This window comes from Hippopotamus amphibius, chromosome 1 (genome assembly GCF_030028045.1).
Source record: "Hippopotamus amphibius kiboko isolate mHipAmp2 chromosome 1, mHipAmp2.hap2, whole genome shotgun sequence".
NCBI classification, from domain to species: Eukaryota; Metazoa; Chordata; class Mammalia; order Artiodactyla; family Hippopotamidae; genus Hippopotamus; species Hippopotamus amphibius.
Window position 1 is genome coordinate 29,983,492 of NC_080186.1, and position 22,232 is coordinate 30,005,723.

The 22,232-nt window shown below is 55.0% G+C and overlaps 1 protein-coding gene across 3 annotated transcripts; it reads right to left on the reverse strand.

Moving 5' to 3' along the window:
• Positions 1 to 552: 552 nt before the first annotated feature.
• On the reverse strand, positions 553 to 20,957 carry RSPO1 (R-spondin 1). Of its 3 annotated transcripts, none has more exons than XM_057746627.1 (6): positions 20,623 to 20,957; positions 15,680 to 16,069; positions 4,628 to 4,819; positions 2,503 to 2,652; positions 2,028 to 2,216; positions 553 to 1,306 (listed from the first exon to the last, which is right to left on the reverse strand). In XM_057746627.1, exons 2-6 carry the CDS (start codon positions 15,771 to 15,773, stop codon positions 1,140 to 1,142), a joined length of 792 nt encoding a protein of 263 aa, XP_057602610.1. In that variant the 5' UTR covers positions 15,774 to 16,069; positions 20,623 to 20,957; the 3' UTR covers positions 553 to 1,139. The 3 variants fall into 3 exon arrangements, with proteins under 3 accessions (XP_057602610.1, XP_057602595.1, XP_057602603.1); XM_057746612.1 differs by having other exon boundaries at positions 1,995 to 2,216; XM_057746620.1 differs by having other exon boundaries at positions 1,995 to 2,216; positions 15,680 to 15,796; positions 20,684 to 20,689.
• Positions 20,958 to 22,232: the final 1,275 nt, after the last annotated feature.

The following is a 22,232-nucleotide window of genomic DNA, read 5'->3' on the forward strand; positions in this document are numbered from 1 at the left end:
CAAGAAGTGATCCACTGTTCTGCCTTCGGGTCCAACGGTCCCCAGCCATCTCAGAGAGCCTGAGCACACCCTCCCCCTAGAGGTGCCACTATAGCCCTTCAGTGTATAGATCCTACCTCTCCCAGATGGGAAGTCTTCCTTTACAGCTGACCAGAATCCCTCCTGCTGCAAGCTGGCCGAGACCTTTGTTCCATCCTTAGAGGTAATTAGAGCAGTGCTTCTCAAACCTGAGCGTGCATGCCAGTCACCTGGAACCTTGTTAAAATGTAGATTCTGGTTCATCAGGCCTGGGATGGGACCTGAGATCCTCCTTTCTAACAAGCTGCCTGGTGACCATGTTGATGTTGGTCCACAGACCACACTCTGAGTAACAAAGATGTAGAGAGTATGGTGACCGCTCTACGTAGCCCCAAAGCTTTCTTCCTGCTCTGGACCTTCTGTGGATGAGGCCAGTAGGGGCCTCTTGAAATTCAGCCCTGTCCCTTCCTGCTCCCCTAGGTACTCCACCAACCCCTGTACCCTGAAAAGAAATATAGTACCCGTGGCCACAGCTGTCATTTGGTTTTCGTTTTTAATTTGAAATAAACCTTTAAGCATTTTTCAGAGTCAAGAAAGCCCTGATATGGATCATGGATGTGAAACAATACTCTCCAAGGATAAAGTCACACAGCTGGAGATGCTGAACACTCCTCAAGCTTCGGCCGCTGTCTGCTGCACCAGGCTGGTCCTATTAGCTCCTCCACAAGGCTCCACTCTGCAGAGTTTGGGCTTGGATGCTGGAAAACGGTCTCTCTGATGCGTCCACTGGGAGCATCCCAAACCAAGTGGGTGCCTCTGGGCCCTCTGTGGGGCAGAGATGACCCCTCCGCCTCCCCGCCCTGCTCACACAGTGATGTCTGAGGTGCAGAAGTGTCTTCTGGTAACCTCGGTTTTGTGTGTGTGTGTGTGTGTGTCCGCGTGCATGCACGCACACGTTTGCATGTACGTCAGTTACCTGTTTGGACATGGGGTCTGTGTGTCCGTGTATGCATGGAGAGGGTGTGTACGCGTTGCCCCCAGTGCTCAAGTTCGGGAAAGCTCTCATCACACAGAGCAGCGCTGGACTCTTTCTTCACGGGCCCAGAGGCTGGACAGTGTCCCTAGGTGGGCCCCGCAGAGGTGACCGGCCCCACTGTCCCTTGCTGCTGCTGCTGCTGCTGGCCCGTGCGTCTCCGAGCGCCGGCGCCCACCTCCTTGCTCTCCTTCCTGCCGGGGTTCCTGTTGGCGTTCTCCCGCCGGCCCTGGCCGCCCTTCCTCTTCTTCTGCCCTGTAACCCCAATAGCAGGAAGAGTCAACAAAGGGTGTCCTGACACAGCGCGGAGGCCCTGGGCATGGCCAAAGGCCCGAGGAGGAATGCGGTGAGGAAGCTGGGCGAGGGGAGGCGGGGAGGAGGCCCATAGGCAGTTGGGGTCCCCTTAAGGCCTCCTCTGAGCAGCAGCCACTGCAGAGGGCCGTGCCACGTGGGTGCGGAGGGGGTCCCACGAGCCTTTTCACCTTCCACCACTCCACGAACCACACCCCCTCCCCTTCCTCACGTCTTCCTCAGACCTCGGATCCCCATGGGCCGGAGCATCTCCCAGAGGTTCACTCACTGCAGCTCTCGGGACAGGCAGGACGGCCCCCCCCTCCTCCACCCCAGGCCGCTGCCACATCGTTGTCACCTGCAGGCTGTGTGACCCTGGCCAAATCACTGCACCTCTCTGGGTCCTAGCACCCCCTTCCATGCCCCTGTCTGACCTTTGAGGGCCTATCCACTGGCTCAGAAGAAATGGGGAAGGATAGGGCCGTAGAAGCTTCCCACCCCACCACACAGCTGCGGGGACCACTCTGCCTGGCACAGGCTTGCACAGCATGGGGAGCTGAGTTGGGGACTCCCTGTCTGGTCCAGGCCCGAGTCCCCTCCTGGGCCACAAGCAGGAAGCAGAGGTGGTCAGACCTTCCGTGGCTGTGCTGACCTGCAACCCCAGGGAGGCGAGGCTGCAGCTCACCCTCCGGGCAGGGTGTCCTCCGCACTGTGCACCTCCGGGTCTCCTTGGTATCGGAGCAGACGGCGTGGTCCCCCCCAGGCGCGTGGAGCACCCTCCGGGTCCGCTCCTCCAAGCCCCTCCGGAAGCCACAGAGCTTCTTCTTCTTGGAGCATGGCCCCCACAGAGACCACTCGCTCATTTCACATTGTGCTGGCAGGCAGGGAGGGAAGTGAGAGGGGGAGGGGGTCACGTCTCCTCCCCTGGCCCCAGTACCCCAGGGGAGCCTCTCCCACCTGCTCTCAGCCTCAGCCCCAGGCCAGTGGCATCTTTAGTCCAGAGGGCAGAAAAGTCCCGAGAGAAACCTCAGAGGGTGGTCGTGATGAGCCTTCCCTGCACAGGGCCCAGCTCACCCTCTCCCTGGCCAGACCCACCTCCCCCCGCCCCCCCCACCCCTCCTCTGGGGTCCTGGACCCTTGGCAGCACTGCCTCGCCTTACCAGGGCTGCTGCACTCCATGGTGCCGTTGGCAGCTGTAGAACCCTCAGGACAGGTGGGGTAGCAGCGGCCCTTGTGCAGGTACAAGCTCTCCTTACACTTGGTGCAGAAGTTGTGGCTGAAGCAGGCTTCGCAGTGCTCGATCTTGCATTCTGGGGAAAGGGCCAGAGCGGGGGCCTCTGGCTCAGCCTCGAATGGATGCCCCCCTCATCGCCATGCCCATCCACCTGCCCACACCCACCCATACAGGGCAGGATGGTGGCTTGGAGCTGCAATTACCACAGGGGGGTCTTGGGAGGGAGAGAAAGGAAGGCAAAGGGAAAGGGGAGAGAGGAGACCAAAGCAGCCGCTCCTGAGGGCTGGCTGGGACTCTTGCCACGGTCAGCCAGCCCCAACCCCAACCCACCCCCAGGCCTGGGAACCCAAGGGGAGGTCCAAGAGAGCTGGTTTCAGAGGAGGGGAGATTAGTGGAGGTGAGAGGAGGGTCTCAGCATCTCATGGCACCCAAAGACCAGCTAATCAGAGCCAAACTGAGGGATAAATGACACCCCGAGAGTGGCTGCGTGGTCTCCTCTTCCCCTGTTGCTGGGCACGCGCAACACCCCAAACCCGGTTCTCCTCCTTCCCAGGGCAGCGAGAATCTGCCTGGAAGAGGGGAAACAATCCCAGGGCGAATTCCTCTGCCTCGGCAAGGCCTCGAGCCAGGAACTACCTTGGTTGGACTCCTGGGTCCCTCCCTGATGCCCTCCTGCCAGCTCTCCCTCCTCTGGGGAGGTGGGGAGAGGGTGGGTCGCTGGGCTAGGCTGAAAGCCAGCGGGGTCTTTCACAATCTCGCCTCTCCCGGATTGTGGGCGGAGCTGATGTCTTCCAGTCTCTGCCCCTAAAGCCTGGGCTGCCAGTTTCCCAGGAGCTGGCACAGCCAGGAACACCCTACCCCAAATCCCCGAGGACCAAGAGGGCAGTCCTGGAGTCCTACCTCCATCCTCACAAGCTTCCACTGCCACCCCACCCTCCTCGGTGCCTCCTGGCCTCTGATTGCTGGGTTTGGTGGCAGGCAAAATACAAACAAACATAAGAATAATAGCAGCTATGTTTATTGACTGCCAGGTACTGAGGGCTGACATATGCCTCTCATGACAACCCTAGGGGGTAAAATGAGCACCTACATTTTGAAGATGAGGTGTTGAGAGGCTGCAACTTGCCCAAGGTCACACAGTGAATAAGCAGCAGAGTTGGGATTAGAACCCAAGTCGGCTGAACTTGGGTCCGTCATTTCCCCTGCGACTTCGATGGCATCAGCTATGCAAAGGGTACCATCCCTTAGGTCTGTCTCCCTTTCCAAAGGTGGTTGTGAGGCTCCACTGATAGGAGGTCTGGAAATGCAGTCTAAACTCCAAGGCTCTGAACAAAATGGCAAGGTCACGGGAGTGTGTTCACTGCATGGCTCCCAGCATGTCATAGCTGAGACAGGAGGGAGGCGTGACAGCATGTGTCTCGGAGCACGTGGGACTGTAGCTGGTGTGAGACTGCGGAGAGTGAGGAGACCGGGGGAGAAGGGTGGGGAGAGAAGGCTGACCAGGGCTTGAATGTCCCTGCCATCAGGGAAGCCAGCAGTGATGTTTAGGTTATGCGTCTCAGAAGCATCTTTCTGGCTGCAGTGCAGAGGGAGGGTGGAAGGGAAGCAGATGAGCACTGGGGGACAGATGAGCAGGTTATTGCAGTGGTCCAGGAGAGAGGTGATGGGACCCTGGGTAAGACAATGGCAGTGAGGATGGAAAGGAGATGGCGAAGGCACAATTTGGTTCCTGGATGGATGGGGTGGCGGCATAAATGAGAGGTTGGCTCTCAGGTCTGCGGCTTGGGTGGTGGGTTGGGACACTGAGAGTGACCCAATACAGGTCAGTGCAGGTCTGGAGGGAGGAGATGTGGCTATGGTATGGGTTGGAAATGTGGGTGGGATCTTTGGGGAGGGGTCTGGTCAGCTGCTGGATATCTGAATCGGGAACTCGCCCCCTCAGTATCCCCTCTACTCCTCTTGCAGCCCATCAACAGTTCAAGGCACTCCCCTCCACCGCCGCCTCATATCCAGAGCCTCTGGCACCCTTCCCCAGCCCCGCCCACACTCACTGATGCACTTGTTCATGTCGGGGTTGCGGGCATCGAAGTATCCAGGCGGGCAAGACGGCAGACAGACGCCCACCTGGCGGATGTCGTTCCTCTCTAGCAGGATGAACAGCTTGGGCGAGCACTTAAGGCAGCCGTTGACCTCTGAACAGAGCTCACAGCCTTTGGCACAGGCCTGGCTCCCCTCGGCGCTGACTGCAAGGATGGAGCAAGGGTTAGAGGCAGCTGTGGGAGAGCCCTCCCTCTTTCCCAGGCTCCCACAAGAATGGGAAGTGAGTAGACAGGAGTTTTAGCCTACAGAATAAGTATGCTTCTCAGAAAGCACAGGCCAGGCTGGTAGCTCTCTGCAAGGCAGCTTTATAAACGTCTCCAGTATCCACTTTCAAGGGAACTGGCACAGCAAGAGCTGGCATCCACCCTAAGTGCCTCTTTAGCTCCAGACACAACACAAGCTCACCCTCCAGGCTTGCTCCATCATCCCCAAAGGAGGCACTGAAGCTGCACCCTTCCTGGAATTTACACATTCCACCCCCTACACCCCAGAGGAAGGAAGCTCAGCCTCAGGTATGGAAGGAGGGCTTTCCATCCTTGAGAAAATGTTAAGGACAAGAGGGATAATGAGAAAAAGGCCACCTGCTCAGAGACGGGAAGACAACTGGAATAACCTACGTCTAGAACAGTCATCTCAACCAGAGATGAGTCTGCTCCCCAGCGGACATTTGGCAAAGTCTAGAGACATTTTGATTATCACACTGGGGAGGGCTGTTGCTAGTGGCATCTGGGGGATAGAGGCCAGGGATGCCACTAAACGTCCTACAATGTGTGGGGTAGTCCCCACAACAACCATCTGGTCCAAGATGTCAAAGGTGCTGAGGCTGGAACCATCCTTTGAGCCAGTGTGGTCCCCAGCCCCAGCGTCTCAGACCTTTGATCTTGTTTCCTCGTTTACTTATTCAACCAGCACTCACCCGGCCCCTCCCACATACCATGTACAGTGTGAGCGCTGGGGATGTGGAGGTAAAGATGCCTGGCCAGGCTAAACCAACCCCTCAGGGATGCAGACAGACTCACAACCAGGCACATGCTGGCAGCCACAAGGCCAAGCAATAGAGGACCCAGCAAGAAGGGAGGAAGGAATCACAGAGGATGTGCCATTTGGGCCAGCTCTTGAAGAACGAGTAGTGATTTGTCTATTGGGGGTAGAGACAAGGGCCCTCCAGGGGCAAGACCACAGAGATATAGGATGACCCAAAGTGAATTGTGGATAATTTGGGGTACAGGTGAAAGAGAAGGTGTCCTATCTTGAAGGGCCTTTTATATCACACCAATGGACTTGAACTCCATCCTTTGCATTTTCCAAAGAGTATTCCTTGGAACATGATTCCCCTAAATGTTCAGAGAAGGATACTGGAAAAAGGCCATTACATCAGGTAAGACTGAGAACCACCAGGTACAAGTCTAAACAGGATTCTTTACTGTAGGACTTTTTGCAGCCTTTATTATGCTCCTGTGACTTAGAGGGACTCTCTAAGAGGGGGAACAAAGTGAGCTGCACTTCTGAGATATTTTGGTCACAGAGCCCTCATTTCAAAACATTCTGGGGGGACCCTTCTCCGAGCTGATTAGACAACAGGGAGTATTTGGCAAGTTTTAAGCAGGACCAAGACCTGGCCTGATTTACATGTTGAGAAGATTCCTCTGCAGCCTGGGGAGAGACCAAGACTGGAGGACCATTTGGGAGGAAGCTGCCTGATCATCCAGGTAAGAAAGTCTTAAACCAAGTTTGGTTCGGTGGAGATGGAGAGAAAATGATTTGAGAGATGCTTTCGGAATACAATCAGTGTGACCATCATGACCAGTCAGAGGGGGAGAAGGCTGCGGTGCTTCCCAGGGTTCTGGCGTAGGCGATGGGTGGGGCCAGTCAGTAAAAGAGGAGCCGGGCAGCAAGGAGCTGTAGATACAGGCTGGAGGCAGAGAGCCAGGGGAATCAGAACAGAGGCGGCAGGGGATCGTGCAGCCACGGAGGACCCAGAGCTCAGGCTTCAGCTGGCCGGACCTGAAGCCAAATGTCCAGCCTATGACCCTGGGTGAAACACTGCACCTTGTGGGCCTCCCTTCCCACCACCAACAAAGGGAGACGAGGATGCCCACTCTGCAGGGCTGTGGGGAGGAGCACCTGCTCCAAGGATGATCCCTGGTTTCAGAACAGGAGAACGAGTGAGAGAGAGGTGAACGGAAGGGAAGAGGAGAATAAGGAACACAGCAGTGATAAAAACAACAAAAGCGTAATCATAATCACGGCAGCTTATTCCTAAAGGTTGAGCACTTACTCTGTGGCAGGCACTGCTCTCAGTGCTTTACCAGTATTAACTCACTGGATGCTTACAACCCATGAAGTGAGTACTGCTACTTTTTTTTAATCCTCTTTTTAACAGATGAGGAAATGGAGAGGTTGAATTACTTGAACAAGACTTCACAGCCAATATGTGTTCCAGGCAGAGGGGACAAAGTTTATGAAAGCCAGGGGTCGGAGAATATGAACTGACATGGAAACTGAAAGCATGGCCAGACTGATTTTTTAAATAGAGAATTTATTTATGCAGAGTCAATGTTATCATTTAATTAATCAATGGATTTAAAACTTAATATTGTTCTTGTTGGTTGGGTCATTGTAAGAGGAAAAAAAAGACTCCAAATGTGGTGTTGAAGTTATGAGGGAACCCCTTTGGGATTAGTTTTCTACTTTGGGCCATTATTCAGCTGTATTACAAATTCATAAGTCAGTGTAGATTTCAGGTACCCCTTCCGCTTCAAAGATATTAAGTTGTCTATGACTCAGGGTTTTTCTTTAATTCATTACTGAAATGAAGGCTCCCTCTAGGCTTTTGCTTTGGTTTCAAAAACCAAAGTCATGCAGGTGTCCCATTTGTGAGCCTCTAATCGCCATGTTCCCATAATTCATTTATTCCTTCCTTATCACTTCTGTTAAGGACAGATTCGCAAAGGGCCTTCTCAGAATCCTGCTGCCCACCTCCCACTCAACCAACAACAAATCTCTGTGTGCATTCCCCTTCAGAGCTCTCAGTGACACGCAAGAGAAAGTGCAGCCTGTGGGGGATCTGAAATGAGCTCAGCATGGCTGCGCGTGGAATGAACGGAGAGGGAAACAGGGGCCAGAGGAGGAAGGGCCTTGAACAGGTATGAAGGAGTATGGGCATCACCCTAAAGGCCATGAGGACTCCCTGGGGGCCTTAAAACAGGGGACATGGCCAGGATTCCACTTTAGACAGATCACTCTGTAGTGTGGAGACTGCATTATAGGGAGGGCCAAACTGGAGGGAGGGGGACTCCCGGGATCAAAGAGATGGAGCTGAACCAAGAGGATGGAAAGGTGTAGACACAGGTAAGATACTCAGGTGGTAGAATAAACGAGACTAGCTAATGGACTGGACGTGGTGGTGAGGTCCTGGGGAAAGCACACGTCGAGGATGATGCCCAGGTGTTGGGCCTGGGGGATGGGGTAGTGTTGGCCCTGGCCCAAGAGAGGGCCCACGGGAGCAGGAGCAGATATGGGTGAAGGAAATGATGAGTTGTGTTGAGTTTGTTGTTCTCGTGTGACGCCCAGGGGAAGGTGTCTATTAGGCAACTGAACCTGTGGGTCTGGAAATCAAGAGAAACATTTTGGCTGGAGATTGAGACACAGAGTCCTTACTATGAAACATTTACCAAAGGCCTGGAGGTCCATGAGATGGCCAGGAGAGTGGGTGCAAACAGTGAGATGAGGCATCAGACACTGAAGAGAAGGACAAAAAAAGAAGGGCCACGTAAGAGGCCGAGAAGGAGCACCCAGACAGGTAGGGACCCTCAAAAGCATGTTGCATCACGGAAGCCAAGAGAAGAAGACATTCAAGGGAGGAGGGAGGAGTCCAATGCCAAATGCTACTGAGATGTCACATAAGGAATCAGCCACAGATAGGCTGCTGGTGTCCCTGGTGGCGGTGGAGGGCAGTGGCTGAGGAGTAAAGGAAGGTGAGGAAGGAGAAGCATCTCGTTCAGGAGGCTGGCTGTGGAGAACGGGAGAGAACTCAGGGACCTGTCCTGGGAGCCATCGCTGGGGGTTAAGTCCGTGGGAGAGGAAAGCATCCTCGGGCAAGAAGCTGTGCAGCTTGAAAAGAGAACCAACAGCTGGGGCCTGGGCAGTATTCACATTCAACACACAAACGGAGGAAGGGGCCTGGAAAGACGCTGAGAAGGAATCATTGGAGAGACGGGAGGACATTGAGAGACAGCGGGGTTGGAAGCTGAGTGGTTATCTGCAGGAACCAGAGCTGGGAGGAGACTACAGCAGGGATCCCTGGGCAAGTCTACAACACACGCACTGGGAGGTGACTGGGTGACCACAAGAAGGGCAGTTTGCGGACTTCCCTGGCAGTCCAGTGGTTAAGACTTCGCCTTCTAATGCATGGGTTGCAGTTCGATCCCTGGTTGGGGAGCTAGGATCCTGCATGCCTCTTGACAAAAAAACAAAACATAAAACTGAAGCAATACTGTAACAAATTCAATAAAGACTTTAAAAATGGTCCACATCAAAAAGTCTTTAAAAAAAAAAATGAAGGGCAGTTTTGGTGCAGTGGTAGGATGTGGGCCAAATCACAGGCAGCTGAAGAGTGAGTGGAGGGGATGGAGGTGGGGATAAAGTGAGGACAGGGACAGAGCGGGTCAGAGAGGAGAGACCAGCTGGGAGTGCGGAATGGGATCACGAGACAGAAGCAGGGAGTGATAGAGTGAAGATGTAACGATATGGGACAGTCAAGCTACAGGGCTCAGGTGGTAAGATGGGCCTTGAGGCTCAAGGCTAGGGTCGGGGACAAGGGACTAGGGAGCTGAGCTCCATGAGGTTTGGGGGCTCAGGAAAGGGGAGGGGTGCTCAGCAAGGAGGAGAGGGGCTCAGTGATGGGCAGGGGCAATTCAATGAGGAAAGGGCCGCTTATCAAGGGGGTTGGGAACTGAAAGGTGTTCTTGGCTCAGCGAGGCAAATAGATGGGCAGCAAGGGGATGGAGAGCCAGGGTCTGTGTGTGATGGTGGTGGGGGGCTGTGTCCAAGGAAGGTGCTGGGTGTGGACAGAGGTTACATCATGATTCCAAGGGAAAAACCAAGGCTCATTCATTCCACAGACGTTCTCTGCACACCTAACACTTGTCCAGAACTGCTAGGAGCTAGGGATGTGGAGGCATAGCAACAGACGCCCACCTAGGGATGGCTGCACATTATGGGGAAGGGAGGAGCAATGGGGGCTGCTCCCTTACACAGCAGGCTAGGTGAAGAGGGAGTGCAGACAGGAGAAAGAGCCTGTGCAAAGGCTCTGAGGCACCGACCATCCTAGTGCATCCAAGGGATGGAAAATAGGGCTTTATTCTACTGGCAAGGAAAGGGATCTCAGAAGGGCATGGTCATATTCACAATTTGAAATGCTCCCTCTGGCTTCTGTGCCCATGATAGGAGAGGGGTGTGGCGGGGGGCAGCCTTGCAGGGCTGGAGCCTGGCTGAGGATGGGTGGGCTCAGTGATGGGGAGGGCGCTCAGACAGCTGATGGAGCCTCCTTCCAACTTCTTCACAAAACCCCCTCAGTACAGTTCTGCCCTTCCCACCCGCACCCTACTCCCCCCCACCCCTTCCCCCACCCCTTGCCCCCAGGCACTCAGTGGAGCCCAGTGCACTGAGCCTGGAAGGCAAGGCTGTGCCCTCCTCCATCCCTGCTGCTTCTCACCTCCTTCATCCTTGTGCAAATGCCTTTCAGGTTGAGGTTTCTATAATCAGGCCTTGCCCCCGGGTGGCTCAGCTCCCACCTCCTGAAGAATGGCTTCTGGCCATAGCACCTCCTCTCCAGGGACTTCACTTCCCCCAGGTCCCCAAATTTCTCATCTCAAGATCTTTCCAAAACCCCAATTCTGATGGTGTCATGCCTAAAACCCATCAACAGCTCCCTATCGGGTGCAGAGTTAATACCCAGCTCTTCCACCTGGCTTAAAAAGCCTCCATGAGCTGATCTCACCCACCTCATCTCTTAACACTACCTGTAAGCAATATAGAACTATTTTTATTTCTCTGAACACATCACACTACTTCACTCCTCTGTGCCTTTGCTCAAGTTGGTCCTTCTGCCTGGAACACTCTTTGCCTTCTCCTGAGCCTAACTCTTTCAAGCCTCAGAACTAAAATCACCTCCTCCAGGAAGTCTCCCCTGATCTTGCCTCTCCCAGCCCCCAGTACTTGAATCCATCACAGTAGACATCACATCACCTTGTGTTGTTATCTGCTAACATGCATTTTTCTCCCAGTAGAAAGAGTTTTGGAGAGTGGAGCCTGTCTTGTTTCTGAATGAGAACCCAGTAAGGGGCAAGGCTCCACAAAGAGAGAGGGCTTCCCCAGAATGTAGGGCGGAGGATGTGGTGAGGGAGACAGAGGCTGGGGGAGGGGGTATATGGATGGAGCTCACTGTGTGTTTGATAAAGTGCGGGGAGTGGGACTGTACAGGAATGGGGTGTTGGGGGGTTAGGTGGGAGTCAGTGGCAGGGGGAGGGGAAATCTCCATGACCCAGAGGAGGGCTGACCTTGGTTTTGGGGTGGTATCTAATCTTGGAGGAGTTAGATTCAGCAAGAGAGCCCTGAGTTAAGTGGGTGGGGTGAGGGCGCAGTGGGGGGGGGGGGGGTGACAGGAACTGGGGCCTCACTGAGCGTGCTGAGGCCACACACTCTCCCAGGAGATGTGTCCCTTCCTGGTGCCCTGGTTCCCTGGGCACATCCCGCTGGGAAGAGCCGGCATTCATTAACTCAACTGTGAGCTTAGTTTAGACCTGAACTTTTTCCTCACCTGGGCCTAAATAGCCGATAACAGGCCTGTTTGCCTCCCACCTCAAACCACCTCCCCTCACCCTGTCCTGCAGCTGGACCACACCACTCCCCTGATTCAAACCTTTCAGTAACTCCTCATTACCCATAGCTCAAGTTAGGTCAAGGGCAAACTCCTCAGCCTGGCGGGTATCAAGCGCCCCGCCCTCCAACCTCTGCCCACTTCTGCGTCATCGCCCCCAGGATGCTCCCTCAGCTCCTGGAGCCTGTGTTGCTCTAGCCTAATGGATGTTTGGTTTTTTGTTTTAAGAGCACAGCCCTTCTTTTCAGCAGAAAGGAGCCTCCACGTATAACACTGGAGCAGAGCTGCTCCAGTGAAAACCCAGGGCTCCCTACAATTGCACCCCAGGAACCATTTCTCTAGCTACCCCTAGCAGCACCCCATTTCCTGCACAGTCTGTGCCTCGTCCCAACTCCTCACCTTTGGACATGCTGGTCCCCTTCCTGGAGTACCCCTCCTCTACCCCCACTCCCTCGCCTGGACATCACCTACTCATCTTTAAAATCACATCTCAGGAGTCACTCCCTTTGGGCTCTCACAGCCCTCCTGGTTCCCTTCCACATTCCCTACACTAGGTTGAAACTATCTCTTTCCCCTTCACCCATGGACTCCTCAAGATCCGTCTCTGCAACCCAGGGATGGGCTCTGTGGGTTTGAAGTGGACGCACGGGGAATGGCCCAAGACATATATACACCACTAAATATAAAATAGGTAACTAATGAGAACCTACTGTATAGCACAGGGAACTCTACTCAGTGCTCTATGGTGACCTAAATGGGAAGAAAATCTAAAAAAGAGTGGATATATGCATACATATAGCTGATTCACTTTGCTGTACAGCAGAAACTAACACAACATTTTAAAGCAACTATACTCCAATAAAAATTAATAATAATAATTTAAAAAAGGAGTGAATGGGGCTTCAGCCAGGGAAGAAGGACTCTACAGATGGTCAGTGGGGGAGGGGACGAAGGCTCCAGATGGAGGATGGGGCAGTGAGAAGAGGCTAAAGGGGGATCCAGAGAAAGACAAGTACCATATGACATCGCTTATACGTGGAATCTAAAAAAATGGTACAAATGAACTTATTTACAAAACAGAGAGTCACAGGATGTAGAAAACAAACTTATGGTTACCAAGGGGGAAAGGCAGGGAGGGATAAATTGAGAGATTGGGATTGACATACGCACACTGCTATATATAAAATAGATAACTCATAAGGACCTACTGTAGAGCACAGGGAATTCTACTCAATGCCCTGTGGTGACCTACATGGGAGGAGAATCTGGAAGAGAGTGGATCTATGCATAGGTGTGGCTGGTTCACTTTGCTGTGCAGCAGAAGCTAACACAGCATTGAGGATCTACTATACTCCACTAAAAATTAATTTAACAAAAGGGGGAGTCCAGCTTCTGGAAGAGTCAGGGTTCAGGGAAGGAATGCAGACTTCATAGGGGGCAGGACTGAGTAACTGGGGCCCAGGAATCAGAGGGGAGAAGGGTCTCAGTAAGGGGAGGGGCACGGAGTGAGAGGCGAGGTGAGGGAAAGAGGGCTCCACGAGGGGCAGGGAATCCAGGTGGGAAGGTGGGAAGGTGGGAAGGTGGTCAGGGGAGGGCACGGGCCAGTGAGGGTAAGTGAAGAGAGGGCTGGGGTGGGGAGCGGTCCTCAGTGAGGGGACAGGGGGAGGACAGGAGCCCGGCCAGGGTTCAGGACTCCCAGCTAAATTCCACCCTCCCCCCACCCCACCCCGCTACCCCTCCCCATCACTCAGATCCGAGATCATACGTTTCTGGGCTCAACACTGGTGTGTAGTTCTAGATCAGAGTTATATTGAGTGGCTTCTGGTGGCCCCACTGGCGTGCAGTCACAGGATGGCAGAGTCAACAGACCTGAGGCTCATATACACAGCAAGCCTACCTCGGCCCCCACAGGCTGCCCACTGCCCTTGCACGTGGTGGGGGCCAGAGCAGCCACACACGCTCTCTCCATCCTTTCTTCCCTCCCCCACTCCCCTGGAAACCCTGGGGCAAAATGCTCCACACATTGTTTATATAACAATGACATGCATCTGAAAAAGAGTGGATATATGTCTGTGTATAACTGATTCATTCTGCTTGACACCTGAAACTAACACAACATTGTAATTCAGCTACACTCCAAAAATTTTTTTTAAAAACCAATGACCTGCCTCCCCACATTTATACAGAGCTTGATATTTCACAAAGGTTTCACAAAGTGTATACCTGTTCTCTCCTGTAAGCCTCACTATATTTCCATACCGTCACGCGTGCAGCTTTACGCTTACGATTTCACACGTATTGCCTAGCAACGTCCACCCTCACCTCCCCCTGAGCCTCTGCCCATTTTGGACCCCCGTTGCACCCTGAGTCTTTCCCACACCTCTCCCCATCCTCGTAACCTTGATGGTGAGCGAGGATATCTGTCACTCACACCCCTTGGTCATACACACTGGGCTACCTGCTGCTGAGGCTGTGGGGTGTGGCTGTATCAAAAATGGACACATCAAAATCGCTGCATTTGATGGGCTGTTGCTGGGACTGGCCCATTCTGATGGCCAGGCAGTACTTTTTTTTTAGTACAAAAGATGAACCCAGGTCTTCTGACGCCCGGCGTAGGTGAGTGTGCAGCTTGCCCGTGGAAGCGTGACCACTAGTGCACGTCACACGGGGGTGCATGGCCTCTCCTGTTCTCTCCTCTCGGAAATAGAGAAGACTGATTAGAAACCTCTAAACCGTATCTGGCCCGTGGAGTCCAAAATACTGGCTGCAACAGATGAGAAGGGAGTGGAATCAAGGCCTCGCTGCTGATTAAACCTAACCATCTCTAATTGTTCATGAAGCCAGGGATTTTCAGCCTCACCAGTTCTCTGAGCTTCTCTCTCTGGGCTGGGGGTTCTGGCCTTGGCCATTCCCGTGGAGACCCAACAAAACTCTATTGCCTTTCAACCTTTCCTCGTGGGCCTCAGTGTGAAGGCCTCAGAAGTGAAGCAAGAGGTAGTCGGACTAGACTTCAGAGGAGCTGCCTGCCTGGGGGGCATGACCTCTCTTCCCAGGGAATGTTGAGACAGACACGGGTCAGGTCTCTACCCCACTCCCCGGCACGGTCCCTCACACGCAGTGGCCACTCCCATGACATGACGGCAGGTACTGAACCTCGATCCCTGGAGGCACTGAATGGAGGATGGGGAATCCACTTCTCAGAACTGCCTAGCATGGGATCCTGAGAGGGACAGCGAGGATGGTGGGGACAGGTAAATACTGAACTCCATCAGGCTGTTTTCAAGAAGAGTGGACTCACAGGAATCAGGAGACCTGGGTTCCAATAACTGACTGTGTGTCCTTCAGAATGTCATCTCTTCCCCTTTCTTAGCCTCAGTCTTCCCATCTGTACAATGATAGGATTTAATTTTTTTAGGCTGTGAGAACGCTTCCTTCCAATGACATGTTATGTGGAATCTTCCTGAGAGCAGGAAGGGTAAAGCTGCTCTGGTCTGAAGGGTGGGGGGCCAGCTTCCTGTCCACGTTCTCCCCTTCACCCTCAAGTGCAGATCCCTGAATCCCACTGGGCAGGGTTAAAAACCACAGCAGTGGACTGTTCCAAGGCCCTCCCTGCTCAACTCTTCCTGCCCCAAAGAAGTCTGTTTCCCACCACCAGGCTGTGCGGGGTTCCTGGCTTCAAGGGGTTGAGGACTGCACTCCAGATGCCACTAAAAGAAAGGAGCCCTGAACTCCTGTCCGTAAAGGGGGGACACTGAGCACCCAGGGGCACCAGGCCAAGAAGCATTTCCATGGCTACCACGCAAAGCTGCCGTTGTATCAAAGGGCATAATCCACAAACTGGACCCTCACACAGAGGGGTTAAACTAGAAAGCAGAGTCTACAAAGGGGAAAACAGACAAGATGAGTAATCTACAGAGTGGGTAATCTCAGTTAATTAATCCACAAACTGGATAATCTACAAACAGGATAATCTACTGAGTAATGTACAAAGCTGTAATAGACAAAGTAGAAATCTGCAATGGTCATCACAGAATGAAACGACCAACGGCCCTCTTCCCCAGACAGCACCCTCACCACCACCACTCCCAAGGCCCACGGTGGTCCAGCCCCATCCATTACTCACTCCGCCTCTGCCTCTTCCCCTTGATCCCCCGGCTGCCGGCGGCAAGATGCATCCAGCTCAGAACCAGGGCCACCACACACAGCCCAAGCCGCATAGTCACTCGCCAGCTCCAGGCCCCTGGTAGGAGGGGTGGTCTCTGGGGTGGGGGTGGGGGGTGTGGACGGCGCAGGGCTCTTGCTAACGCCTCTGGGGCTGGATCAGCAGCAGGAGGCCCAGGCCTGGGCTGTATCCCAAATCCACCATAATCTCAGCTGGGGACAGAGAGGGTGTGGGGAGCCCACTTCTCCATCAGCCCATAAGGAGGTCCAGAGAGCTTTCCTCAAAGGCACCTCGGGGTGTCACATGGAAGAACTCTTTGTCACTTCAGCAGGGACACCTCCAAAAACCAACCTGTTGGGGGAGGAGAGAGAAGGGTTAATTCTGGGGTACCCTGGGGCCCCCCAACCTATGCCTCCTGCCCCCCCCCCACCAAGTAGTCCCTTACCCAGGAGACTGTGAGAACTCAGATTGTTTGGACATTACAAATTACCCACATGGTACCCCTGTAGAAGAGATGTGCTCCTTTTCCTATCTTGCAAAGTCTCTAACGTGGGATGGGAGTTGGCTACCCAACTAGTTGGAATATGGTAGACACTCAAATCAAACTTGTGGATCACTGGAAACCAGCTGCCTGGTTTTCACCCTGCCCAATGTTAGCCAGCTCTAGCTGGAAGTCCTTCTTTTGGTCTACCCTACAGACTTCATGTTGCAGTAATGTCATGTATCTTAAAGAGCAGCTCTCTCTGTCCGTCCGTGAGTGATCCCCTCAGCCTTCTCTCCCCAGTGCTGAGTCACCCCTGTGCCTTTCACCTGTCTGGAGCTACAGCAGTGGCCCCCGACAAGCTGACAGACCCACGTGGCCCTCTGGGCTTGGCGGGAGAAAAGGAAGTAAGGCTTCCCTCGGCCACAGAAACTCTGACACAGCAGGCCCGGCGGGCCTGGCCTTTGTGAGAGGATAAAAGAGGCAGCGACGCCCGCCCTGGCCAGAGACACAGAGAATGGGGATAATCCCCCAGCCCAGCGAGAGCCAGGTCTCTGGACCTGCTGGCCCGGCGGCGATGGGGGCAGGGGGAGCTGGTCCCTCCCCAGTGAAATGTGTCTGGGAAGTTGGAGTCCAATCTGGGAGTCAGGGGTTGAAAACTCACTTCCCACTAACAGGATCACACACTTTCACAGCAGAGGCCTGCACACGCATGGCCCCCACACTTGCTGCACACACACCCACACTCACACCAGGATGGGAGGAAACAGCGAGCCTTCGGGACGTTTTGCAGATGCCAGAGAAGCATGGCCCTTCCCCTGGCTGGTTAAGATGCCTTTGGACAAGTCACTTAGCCTCTCTGAACCTCAGTTTCCTCACCTATGAAGTGGGGATAAATATGCCTGTTTCCCAGGTTTGCTCTGAGAGCGGGCTGAGTCTTGGCTTCACTAAGGAGAAAGCTGACATGCTGGAGTGGAGGTGCCCCTCCTAACCCTGTCCCAATTCGCTCCCCCTTCGCCTCCAGGGAGGCCCCGGGAGAGCCCACCTGCATGGGTGATAAATCATTATCCCACAAGGGAGTTCAGCACCCCCTCCTCAGCCCCTCCCACCGGCTTTGAAGGCCAGACACACTCAAGTGGTTAAGCTGCCTGTGAGCAGTGTTTACATGAGACTGATGGATCCCACCTGGCACTGTGGCCGGAGCCTGCGGAGATGCCCCCAGCCACCCCCCCCAGAGCCCTGTCAGCTGCCAGTCCCTACCTGCCCCTCCATTTCTGCCTGGGTGACCGGCCAGAGCCTTCCTGTCTTCCCCAGCCCACAATTTGTAGACGTCCAGCTGAGCTTCTCAAACTGGGGTCTTCAGCACCAAGTACCCAATCCCAGAGGCTGGCTGTAGAGCATGATGGTTAAGGGCGTAAACTTCAGAGTCAGACGGTCTGACTTTGAATGTTGCTCTGCTATGTATTAGCTGTTACCTTAGGCTAGTTGCTTAGCTGGACCGAGCCTCAGTTTCTTTATCTACCAGAGGATGGTGGTTGTTTTTGTAGCTTAAGTGAGTTAATACATGAAACTGCTTAGAACGGTGCCTGGCACATAAGGACTCAATAAATGTTGTATTTTCTATGACCAAGACTACATTTGTCTACATTCCAATGGTCATCTAAAAAGCAATAGAAACAGTTTTCATACCATCTGGATACTAATCTTAACACGAAGCACTGTTATGCAATTTCCATATTTGCATTTTTCTTTGTGGTTGATTGCCTTGGCCCCAGTGATCACTCAAAGTGAGAGGGTTAACCTTTAATGCTGGCCTTTCTCAGTCTGAGGTCTGAGGACCCCTGGCAGATACACTCTCAGGGTGCCCTGAGTCCTTTCACCTGACAACCACTGGAGAAGACCACATTGGACAAAGCTGGTGTTAAATCCTGGGTCTGTGAGGCTTTGGTCTCACTGTGTGAGCAGTATCCCTGGGGTCCTTGGGGCAGAATAGGTCTCTGCCTCTCTGCACTCCCTGTGCCTGCCCGACATGGCGCCTGGCACTTCAGAATTAACACTCAGCAAATGTTAGCACCCTTCCTCTCCCTCCCTCTTCGTCCCTCTAAACTCCCCCTCAGTCCTCCTGGGTCTCAGCTTTCAATCTGGCCCCTGCCAGGCTCACCCAACCCTTGCCAGCGAGGATCTTCTGACCCATTCCCACCTGCAACACCACCGAACCATAATCTCAGCAGGGAAATAGGGAGGAAGCTCCAGATCTGCATGTCACCGGAACAAGTGGCACTGGACTTCCTCACCCATCACTGGATGGGAAGAGTTTCAATACAGAATCAGCCCTGGAAAGGAGCTAAGAGTTCATTCTATCAGGGACACAAGCAACAAATAGGAGGAATGCTGGGTGTGGAGGGGGTTAACTGGAGGGCAAATGCCCCATCTAAAGGGAGCATCTGCTATTCTACCCCAGCTGATTGTTGATAGGCAGAAACACTGGCTCCACATTGCTAGCTCTTCTGATTTTTTAAAAGAGAAGCTGAAAACTCTGAATTTTATGTGATAACTGATTTTAAAGGCAGGACAGGTCTCAGACTAGGAACGCTGCAGTACCAAGCCCCAGAAGGTCACAGGTCTCTGCACCTACATCCCTCCAGCAGTCCTGCGCTCTTCACCCCCACCCCCCACCACGTGCAGTGGGTACACACAGACAACCTTGGACCAGGGCTGAGAGAGGGGATAGGAGCTAATGACCTTCTTTTAGGCAGCCTGCCTTATTTCTATTGGTTCTTCTGTCTGCTTTCCTCTGCCTCTTGGGCTACACGGCACAGGCATGTCCTTTTTTGAGGCCTATCACTCTCCACCGGCAGGGCCAGCAATGGGAACTGCTGGCAGTGATCAAGCTCTCAGGCATCCGTGGGGGTGAGGAAGGGCATTTTGTCTCTGCCAGTGTGGGGGTGAGGGATTCACATTCATGAAGTGCCTGTACCACCTGCCATTCGCGAGACCCTCACTGACTCCTCACCACAACGCTAAGAGGAAAGTACAATTATTCCCACTTGATGGGCACGGAGAGGTTAAAGGTCTTGGGGTTACAAACCTAGTCAGTGAGCAAAGGGTTTGCTGCTCAAGACTGGGGATCTGGAGGGTGGAGCAGGGGGCAGGGAGCAGAGAGGTGTAGGGCACGACCCAGCTTGGGGAAGGGGTGGGAGGCGGGTCAGAGCTGGGGCCATGGAGAGAGGCCGCACGTGCTAGGTGGTCCGAGGAGGGGGAGGACAGACTGGGGAGGGGGGCTGTGAGCCAGGGGTGGAGCTGAGAGCGGGGACTCAGTCCCCCCAGAAGTCTGGAATAACTTTCACCTTCTTCCCTGCAACACTATTTGGATAAATTGGTACTCGGTCCGGGGCCGGATACAGACCCAAAAATGTAAACCATCCCGATAATTTCTCATTAGTCCTCTCCGGGACCAGCTCCGGGAGGAGACGGCTGGCGGGAGGGGGCAGAAGAATTGCTGAGCTGGGGGCGGGACTAAGTACGTGCCGGCCGGACCTGTCGGGATTAGTGAGTCGGCCAGAGCCAAGCCAGGTGCTGGGGCCGTCCCACCCCACGCCCCACAACACCAAGGGCAAAGGGGAAAGACTCCTTCGCGCCCCTCCATCACGACTCCAAGCGCTCAAAGTCTTCCTCCCTATTATCCGGAGAGTTCCAACAGGTGCAGGGGGAGGGGGGGTGGACCTGAAGCCCCCCTGACCGCCCCCCCAAAGTCCAAGAGAACTCTCCAAGTCCGAGAGGTGGGTTTCACAAGAAAACACTTGCCCCAAGCGCGCGCACCCGGAATCCGACCTGTCCCTCCTGGGAGCCCTTGGTTAACAAACAGCCCCCACCTCTCCCCAGCCAAGCAAGACCATCTGTCCCCTCGGCGCCCGAATCCGCGGGACAGCGAGTCGAGCCACCTCGCAGCGCCCCGGAGGGCGCCGCACACATCGCCTGCCACGTCGGACCCGGACCCGCGCCCGGGCTGCGGCACTGGGGGTGGTGGCGGTAACCAGGGGCCGTGGGACTCGGGGGAATCCGAGGCGAAGAAACCAGGAATCAAGAGCTTCTGGATGGGAGATGGTGGAGAATAGGTCTAGTGGATTTGGGGAGCTCAGAACTTGGAGTGAGCACGATCACCGGGGGCTGCGGGTTGAGGGCAACCTGAAGCAGCGCCGCGAGGAAGCTGCCCACTGGCTTCAGGAACGCCGGGGGTGGGGGCGGCAGAAGGGGCTCCAAAAGGTGCCCTCTCCCGCGCTGGCTCATCCGAGAGCAATCAGAAGTTCCCTGCCACTCGCGGTCTCCCCCCTCTCCAAGCCCGGAGGAGAGGGCCCACGGCGCCCCAGGTCCCAGGGGAAGAGGGCGCTAGGGAGGAGGACCGGGCAGCTCGCGGGGGACTCACCTCCGCGCTGCCAGCCGCGGCGGGGGCAGGCCCGGGAGGGGCGAGGGCGCGGCCGACTCACCCGCCCGCCGCGCAACTGTCCTGGGCGCCCAGCGCGCCCGCGCTCCGCCCGCGGGTTTCCAAGTTGCTCAATCTGCGGGCGGCTCACGCCCTCCGGGGCCAGCGCCCCACCCGGCTCATCGGTCCTCCGGGGCGGCCCGGTCCGGCCCTCCTCGCCACAGTGCCCCACTCGGGCGATCCGCTCCCCGCTCTCTGCCCGCGCCGGGGCTCTCCGTTGCGCCTCGGCTCCGCCGGAGCTCCCAGCTGGGAGAGGGGCTAGTCCTCCGCGCGCACGAGGGAGGGAATCCCCCCCCTCCTTTGCAGTCCCACCCCCGAGCCGGCCCCCCTTCCCGGGATCCGCAGCAAAAAACGGACTGGAGCGCCAGGCCCGGGAGTTCGTAGCCCCCGTCCCGCACGCCCTTGCCCTCAGCTGGGGCGCTGCGCTTGGAGCGCAGGGCTGGCAACCGCACACTGGGTCTGGACCCTGGCGCAGACCCTCTGTCCTGGCCGCCTCCCTTTCCCCAACTCCGCCTCCTGGGGATTCCACGCAGGCGGAGCACCGGCTGCAGCTCCAGGCATCTTGGGGTCAGAACAGGGCCGGGGAGCCTCTCGAAACCTCAGTTTCCCCATCAGGAACCTGGAAAGTGACAAGGAACAGGCTCAACGGGGTCTGTGGTCCCGGCCACGCCCTCCTCTTCTCAGAGTCAACTCTTCAGAGCATCTTCCCAGTTCAGAAGAAATGGGAGGCTATAACCTCCCTGGAATCCAGGTGAGGACCCTCCCCTGGGAGCTGGTGCGGGAGAGTGAGGTAGATTTTGAAATAAAACCGAGATTCACATCCCTGCTCCATCACTTACCAGCTGTGTGGCCAGGCCTAAGTTACTTAACCTCTCTGAGCTTCAGAGTTCTCATCTGTTTCGAGGGCAGTGAAATCAAGGCTGCAAATGCCCGGTTAACGGTAGGGACTCTATGAATGTTTGTGGAATGGGTCTTGAGGGGGTGCAGACACCTGCAGTGACCCAGATGCTGTTGAAGTCAAGCCTGAAGAAGGGAGGGACGGAGACTCACTTCTTACCATGGCAAACAGCTGTTCTCCAGCGTCATTTCAGATTGAGTAAAAGGAAATGGGCTAAAACTATAGTTAGCAGGAGTTAAGCTAGAGCAGAAAAGCTATATTGATGGGGGGGAGGGGTGGGGGTGGTGAGTAATCAAGACAGGCTGTGGAATCTGCTTCTCAGGAGAGGAGGGGGGAGCACTGACTATGGAGACAAGGGCACAGGGTCTTTTACAGGGACGGGGAATGGATGGAATGAACTCTGGTGTGTCCTGATGGCCAGGGAGCAGAGATGGAGAATGGCCAGAGAAAGTGGAGCAATTGGGTCCCAAATACCAGGGTCTGGGCTCGTTCAGCCAGATCCTTGCCAAGTTTGCAGGGGGCAAGCAGTCATTTCCGAGTTGGTCCTGGGCCCCCTCCACCCCCGCTCTCCAGCCACTCCCCTCTCCCCTCTGCCCTGAGCCTTTCCTCCATCTCACCGGACCTTGGCTCTGCTCTGTGCCTAATCAAACAGCCC

Bases quoted from the DNA above. Each gene is read 5' to 3' on its own strand.
- RSPO1 (XM_057746612.1), bottom strand. From the start codon at position 15,773: ATGCGGCTTGGGCTGTGTGTGGTGGCCCTGGTTCTGAGCTGGATGCAT. The intron at 4,820-15,679 runs GTGAGTAATGGA...CCATCCTTGCAG, and splicing joins GGGGAAGAGGCAGAGGCGGA to TCAGCGCCGAGGGGAGCCAG. The intron at 2,653-4,627 runs GTGAGTGTGGGC...CCCTTTCCCCAG, and splicing joins CGACATGAACAAGTGCATCA to AATGCAAGATCGAGCACTGC.